Source organism: Echinops telfairi, unplaced genomic scaffold, assembly GCF_000313985.2.
Source record: "Echinops telfairi isolate 266 unplaced genomic scaffold, ASM31398v2 ScPeMD7_2;HRSCAF=8, whole genome shotgun sequence".
In the NCBI taxonomy this organism is placed as follows: domain Eukaryota; kingdom Metazoa; phylum Chordata; class Mammalia; order Afrosoricida; family Tenrecidae; genus Echinops; species Echinops telfairi.
In genome coordinates, this window is record NW_022103898.1 from 3,925,219 (window position 1) to 3,932,396 (window position 7,178).

Genomic DNA, 7,178 nt, shown 5'->3' on the forward strand with positions numbered 1-7,178 from the left:
GCTATCAAAAGATACAGCGTCTGGGGTCTTAAAGGATTGAAGGTAAACAAGCGGCCATCTAGCAGAGAAGCAACAAGTCCAGATGGAAGAAGCACACCAGCCCTGTGTGATCACGAGGTGTTGATGGGAACAGGTATCAGAAGTCCAAAAGCAAGCAATCAGATTGACGTGAAGGAGTGGAGACCCAAAACCCACCGGTACGAGAATTGGACCGTCCCTCCCAGAAGGGCCACACTGAAGGGATGATATATCCAGGGTGCAGGATGGCACTGCTGAAGCACATAACTATCCTTTCATTCTTTGACATTTCCTCTCACCATTACGGCCCCAGTTCTACCACATTAATATTGTTAGACCTGGGTATGTTCACTTGGATAATTAAGATCACTTGATGCATGAAATCCAATAGATAAGCCCTTCAGAAACAGTGACCTGAGAGAGGATTCCCTGAGGGGATGGGAAGGGGAGCGGATAGCAGTGATGACTGTCTGACCCACTGGAGGAGAACGAGAGACAGGACTGCAGGTGAGCGGATACACCGGATGGGGTAAGGCTGGCAAAGTAATAATAATTATAAACAAGAGTAACAGTGACATAATATAATAATAAGGGTTGGGGAGCCAATATCAAAGAGTTCAAGAAGAAAATGTTTAAAACTCATGGCAGCAGCCATTGTACAATTATGCTTGATCTAATGGAATTATGGATTGTTGTAATATCTGCAAGAGCTCCCAACAAAATGATTTCCAAAAAAATTGTACTTTAAAAACCACTCTTGTCTTCATTTAAAAGGCACCCCAAACAGTGAAGATTTACTATGTTTGACAAAATAGGAGACAAAAACAAGTTCCGTCAGTTCAATGAAATGTACTTTTCAAACTGCGTCCAGACGAACCAGAGGCACTTGGTACCTTGAGCGGCAGCAGCAGCATCACTAGGGGGAGGGAGGGGCTCCCCTCCTTCAAACAGTCACACACCCATTCTCCCACAACATACGTACATTCTTTCACAACACATGCTTTAAATACACACATGTGCATTATAACACAGGTGTTCCTTATGACACGTGCATTCTAAGGGTCCTAACACACTTGTCCCCTTAAAACATATTCATGGACTCTCTTACAATGCACATTTATTCTTATCATACACGTTCTGCTGTAACACGTACATTCTAACATGCTTTCTTATATCACGTACATGTATAATCTCACAACACACGTTCTCTTAGAAAACACAACATATTCTCTTAAGGCCAACATTTATATTCTAACAGGCACACATACTCTCATATAACACATATGCACATCCTCCTATAAGACACACAAACTCTCACAACACACGTATTCTTATAACACGTATGCATATTCTCTTATACATACGCTCTCACGACACGTGCTCTCTTCTAACACATAGGCACATTCCCTTACAACACTCACACCCTCCAATAACACGTGTAGCCCATAACCAACGCACGCCCATGTTTGCTCTGATCACGTGAGCCCTCCTGCAGCACCCACAAATGCCACTGTGCAGTTGTGGAGGCCAGGGGCCAGTGTGGCCACCCCAGCCTACAGTCCAGGAGCTGTATTTCCGAGGTTCCTTGGTGAGAATTCATTTCCTGTTCATTCAGGGTGTGGGCAGAACCCTGGCCTCAGGATTAAAGGCCCCAGTCCTCATCTGCTGGATGCCACCAGGCCTCCAGCTTCTAGAGTCCTCCTGCGTCCCCTGACGGGAGGCCCCTCCCACGTGACTGCAAAGCCAGGACTCTCGCTGGTGGACTTTGAAGGCCTCGTGTGAGCACACTGCGCCCCCGGGATAAATCGGGCAGTGCTACATTCTAAGGTCAGCTGTTCCCCAATCTTACCTCCATCTGCAGGAGGATTCCCATGTGGACATCTCTGTGGGACATCTGTGTGCCAACCACACCCCCACTCCTCTAGCCAGACCCCGGTGTCCAGCCCATCAGGGGGTCTTGTGAGTTCTACCTCAAACACACACCTTGGGCCTGTCCTGCCCCCTCTACCAACAGCCACTGGCCTGACCTCAAACTGCTGCTGCCAACCTCATCACCCTCTGCCTGGCAGCATGCCCCTACCAACCTCGTCACCCTCTGCTTAGAAACTTCCAAGCTTCATCTCGGCTCCTGGGGCCCAAATCCCCATGTCCTCTGAAGGTCTGTGTGCTCACGGACCCAGGTGGGGAGCTGTGCCACGCCTCAGACAGCCTCTTCTTTCTCCGACGGAGAGACTGGTGGGTTTGAAGCACCTCTCATTGGCAGTCCGGCAGGGATTCTTAGACTCAGTAACAGTGAAGGACAACTTCTGAAGAGACTGGAATCTGTAAGTTGATTTTAGAAGTTGTGTGTAGAGTCCTCAGTCCATGTGTGTGAAAGTGTGTAACGCAGCCATCCACTGGACGGGCAGACGGACAGATGAGGAGCTGTTGCTTCTGCTGGAGCGGAGGACGGGTGCTGCGGGAGGGCGTCCCAAACACACACCAGCAGCCCTTCACCCCTGGAGTCAAGGCAGATGAGGACAGGTCCAATGTAAGTCCATTTGGAAGCATCAAGAGGAAACGCACAACTCTTTTCCCTCTGCAGGCATAATCCCGTGCTGGTCAAATGCCCACGTCTGCAGTCCTGATGAAACCCCCCCCTTCGCATGGAGAAGCTGGCAGGAATGTGTGGAGAACAGCGTGTGGCTGGGGCGGGGCTGCAGAAGCACCTCCTCTTTATTCCCCTTCCAGCGCCTTCTCTTTCGAGGGAAGGAATCAGCCGCAGGCAGCAGGCAGCGGGCAGGCTGGTTTAGACCGACACAGAAAGTACAGTCCAACAGTCGGGTCCGGCTCAGGCCTGGCCGTGGCAGAGCCCGCGCTCCCTGACCACCACCTTCAGAGCGCCAGCAGGGGCCCCTGTGGGCCATCAGCCCACGGCTCACCCTGCCCCACCAGCCTCTGGGGCTGCTGCCATGGTGCCCAGCACAGGGAATGAGTGAATGGCTATACCCATCACTTCTCTGGCTCATGTCTGCCGAGTGCCTTGCTCAGACCCCATGAGGCCCTGGCACCCCACCCCCACCCCCACCATGTTCAATCTGGGCCTCCCTCACAGCCCTCCCACAGCCAATGCCACGCTTGGCATGGCCAGCCGCCCACAGGCCTCCTGCCGGGAGTGCTCGCCGGTCTGAAAGGCTGCCTGTGTCCTCGGGCCTGGGGAAGGGCACTCGCCTTGGCATTTAGCACTGCCGGGGCCAGAATCCCAAATGTGACCACAGAGCAACAGCTGCCCCCGCTGCACAAACCAGTGGCCCCAGAAAGAACTGGCTAGGGTCAGAGACGGAGTGTTCTCTCATTCCTATCCCCTCCCTCCGTAAGCGTCCAGCACCTTCCCAGCCCTCACTGATGCCCCCTCTGCCCCACTCCTGCACGATCCTCGCTCACCAAGGCCTGGTCTCTGGCTCCTGCCTAACTGGCCATCATCTGCCAATTGACCATTGTGGGGCGTGACCCTCGGGAGGGCCCTGTCACAGGTGTGCCTGAGCCCCCTGCTGGGCCTGCGCACCTGACGCTCATGCAGCTGCAGAGGCTCTGGCTTTGCCAGCCACACTTCTGGGCAGAGCGGCGGCCGGCCGGACGGACGGACGGCCGAGGCACAGCAGGTAACCACACTGAAGAGTCCACCCAGCGGGTTCTGATGGGCGTCCCGCGAATGTTTTCAAGTTTTCACCCCTATGCCCTTTATAAGCCCAGTCTGTGAGCACATGCAAGTGACCATCTAAGGGTCACATCAGCTGTGCTGTGCACAGCACACAGAACAACAGGGGATGCATGGACAGCCAGAAACCCACCAAAGGCCGGCCTGGCCTTTGCTTCTCTCCAGGCCTCTCAGCGCTCACGGCTCACGCCCCACGCCCACCACCCAGTGGGTCACGAGGAAGACCTGTATGTTGGGGGGGTGGAGAGGACGAAGGCATCTCTCCTCTTCAGGGTGGGTCTGGCCACACCTCCCAGCCGGCACACCCCTCACAGATGCACAGGCCTCCTCTCAGGCCCTTCAGTCAGACCCCCCAGCCCTGAGAACAGACCCCTCTCAGACAGTGAGGACAGGCCCCTCTCAGCCCTCAGGACAGGCCTCTCTCAACCCTAAACACAAGCCCCCTCCTCTGGGGCCCCTCAGTCCTGCCCCTGCCACCACAGACTGTCCCCAGATTCCATCTGAGCCTCCCGCTGTCTTTGCTGTCATGGCTCCTTGAGCTGTCCCCCTTCTCTCCCCTTTTCCTGCTGCTTCGCCCCAGTTTCTGGTCGCTCCCCACCCTCGAGTTCCTCGCCTTGCAGCTGCATCACTTGAACCCCAGGCCCCACCTTCACGTGGCCGTCTTCCCTGTGCATCCTCATCTCTGGTCCAGACCGCCCTCCTCCTCTTCCCTTGTAAAGACGCCGCTGCTCGGTGTCACCGCGGGGTGACTTCCTCTCAGAATCCTGGATTCGTCACAACTGCAGGTGTGCGTGTCGGGTCTCGCCGTGCTTGCCGCATTCCGTATCCCATGTGGGGCCCGGGTCTGGGCAGTGCTAGTCCGTGTGCCATACAGTTGCTGAGAGCAGCGTGGGGAGGGCTGGGAGATGTGGCTGGAGGGGGAGCAAGTGTCCGTCATACGGGGCCTGAGGCACGTGCACGTTCCGCCTGGGTGGCAGTTCAAGGGGGAGGCCGGCTCAGGGCAGCTGGGAGGACAAAGTGTGTGCTTTGGGAACTGGAACACTTGAAGCAGCTGTAAGAGACGGACGGGGCTTGTGAGGCACCAAGACCAGAGCCCGGCGAAGCGAGGGTGCTTCATGAAGGCCGGTCTGCATGATGAGGCACCTCTGAGTGCTAGGTAAGGGTCCCCCCTCCAGACCAAGGTTCCAGCCTTTGTGTTTGGGACGATGGGTGCGTGCTTCCTACACCAAGTTTCTCTGTGCTGAAGTCTGTACCCCCACCCCCCACAAAAAAATGTTAAACAATGATGGGAACCACTTGACTTGACACAGTTGGCAAGGAAGCAGGAGCCCTGTTAAGTAGCTCAATACCACACACATGTCCAGGGTCAGGCAGGGGAAGGGTTCTCCAGATGGGAGCCAAGCATAGCTTCGCAATTCAGCCAAATGCCAGCCCGCCCCCTGAAAGAACAGCACTGTCATGGGGGTGGGGAGTTGGGGTGGGGGGAGCCACTGGGGAAGGGGACAGAGCAGCAGCACAGACCTCTCCCTGAGCCCTGGCTTCCCTTCTCTGCCCTGTCCCTCCACAGAGACAGCCCCTGCCAGCGCCCCTGTATTCCACTTGTTTCTCACCCTGGAACTATTCTCAAAAGGGCCCGAGAGACAGCATGGCTTGCAGATGAAGGCAGCAACAGACACAGAAGAGGGCGAAGGGCCAATTACCAAGAGATAGCCATCAGGTCAAAGGTTGTTCACAGCAGCTCTGCCACCGTCACATCTCAGTTGCCCGAGAGTTAGTCATCAGTCAGGACGGCTGCTGTCATCGGGGTCAGGTACCCTGAGTCGGTGCCAACCCAGCAACCCTACATGAAACACAACGAGACGCTGCCCAGCCCTGTGCCAGCCTCGCCACAGCAGCTGCGCTTCAATCCACCGCTGCAGCTACCATGCCAATCCTCTCTCTGGAGGGTGTTCCTGCTTAGACTGAGTGGAGGGGACAAAACCCCAAGCCCCACCAGAAGGCCCCTCCCTGTGACTCCTTCCCCTAGTCCCTTCCCAATCCTCTGTGCATCCCCGTGTTCCCATCGCCACAAGGCTCTCTTGTCTCTGCCATCCCCAACTTCCCACTGGCTTTGATGGAAGCTCTTACTAGCCTTCTGTCAGGCACTAACCCGGGGAGGCAGACAGACCTCAGCACCTGTGGCACCTGCCTGCCTCCCGGTCCTGGAGACTGAGTGCCTCAGTCAGCTGCCCCTGCCAGCCCGAAGACCACTGGGAAGCTCCCGCTGTTCCGACTGGACTCAGACAAGGATGTTCGGGTCCTCACCCCTCCCTGCCCGGGGGCTCCAAACGGCTATGTCACCAACCTTCCATTTCAAGAGAAGTTCACTTCAGGACAGAACTAATTCTGTGTGGCATTCTCAAGGCTGGCTAATTTTATGCAAAGTATTTCCGGTGCTCCTGTCTCCTCCTGCCCTGGGGCCCTGGATGGGGTTCCAGTGCCAAGCCACCAAAGCCAATCAGACAGGGCTTGGGAGCTGGACAGTGTCCATGATGTCCCCAGCACACTGTGGGCACTGAAGATTTTTAAAATATTTTCTGTGTGTGGTCTGCTGGCGCCGTGTCACAGCCAGAACACCCCGACCCCTCTCACTCCCACCAGCGCTCACACCACGGACCAGACCAACACAGGGGTCGGAAGCTCCCCCACCCCTGCCGGAACGGCCTCCCTGCCGGCGCAGCCCCGTCCCCACCCCGGTTTCCTGGCGCCCCCAAACTTCCTAGCACGACCCGAGTCGCTTCCTGCCCACGCCCCGTGGGAGCCCACGAGTTTGGCAGAAGAGTCAGCGACTCCGCCTACGTGCAGCGCTGCTACCTCCCGGGCCCCACGCGCGACCCCCATCGGGTCCCGCGAGCTGCTTCCCCGATGCCCAGGTCCCCGCTCCCGGACCCGAACCGCATCTTGCCCACAGGTGCCCTCTGACCCCGACCCGACCCCGCGCTCCCCGTCACACCCACCTGCCCGGGACTTTGCTGGTGCTGCGCTTCCAGAACTGCTTCCTGGCCCCGTCGCTGGCCATGGCCCCTCTTCATCCCTCAGGCCCGCGGCGCGACACCGCAGCGTGGCCGGCCCGCCCACACTGGCCCGCTCCTGTCCCCCGAGTGGCCCTCCAGCGGTCCCGGGACTCCAGAGCGCAGAGCCAACAAGCTCTTCCGCCTCTCTCCGGAAGTTGTGCCTCTGCGAGTCCGGAAGTCCCGCCTCGTTCCCAGGCGGCGTGCGACGCGCGGCTTCTGACGTCAATAAGGGGCGACGCAGACGGCGGCGCGCAAGGAGGACGGCGTGGCCTCTACGTTCCTCGGCTGATCCCTTGTTTCCGACTAGGCGCCGACCTGTGAGGTCTGTGTCCGACGCTCCCGTTTTCCTGTGGACGGCTTTGAAGAGGCCCTGGTGGTGCAGCGGGTTAGGCGTTGAGCTGCTAACCACA

At 57.3% G+C, this 7,178-nt stretch overlaps 1 protein-coding gene across 1 annotated transcript in view; it reads right to left on the bottom strand.

The window, feature by feature from the left end:
• TBC1D22A (TBC1 domain family member 22A) overlaps positions 1 to 6,881 on the bottom strand; it is a 134,652-nt gene extending 127,771 nt beyond the window's left edge. The window contains exon 1 of the mRNA XM_045290684.1: positions 6,712 to 6,881. Coding sequence (XP_045146619.1) covers positions 6,712 to 6,773 — 62 coding nt within the window. The 5' untranslated portion in view covers positions 6,774 to 6,881. The remainder of the gene's footprint in view (positions 1 to 6,711) is intronic.
• Between the last annotated feature and the right edge of the window lie 297 nt (positions 6,882 to 7,178).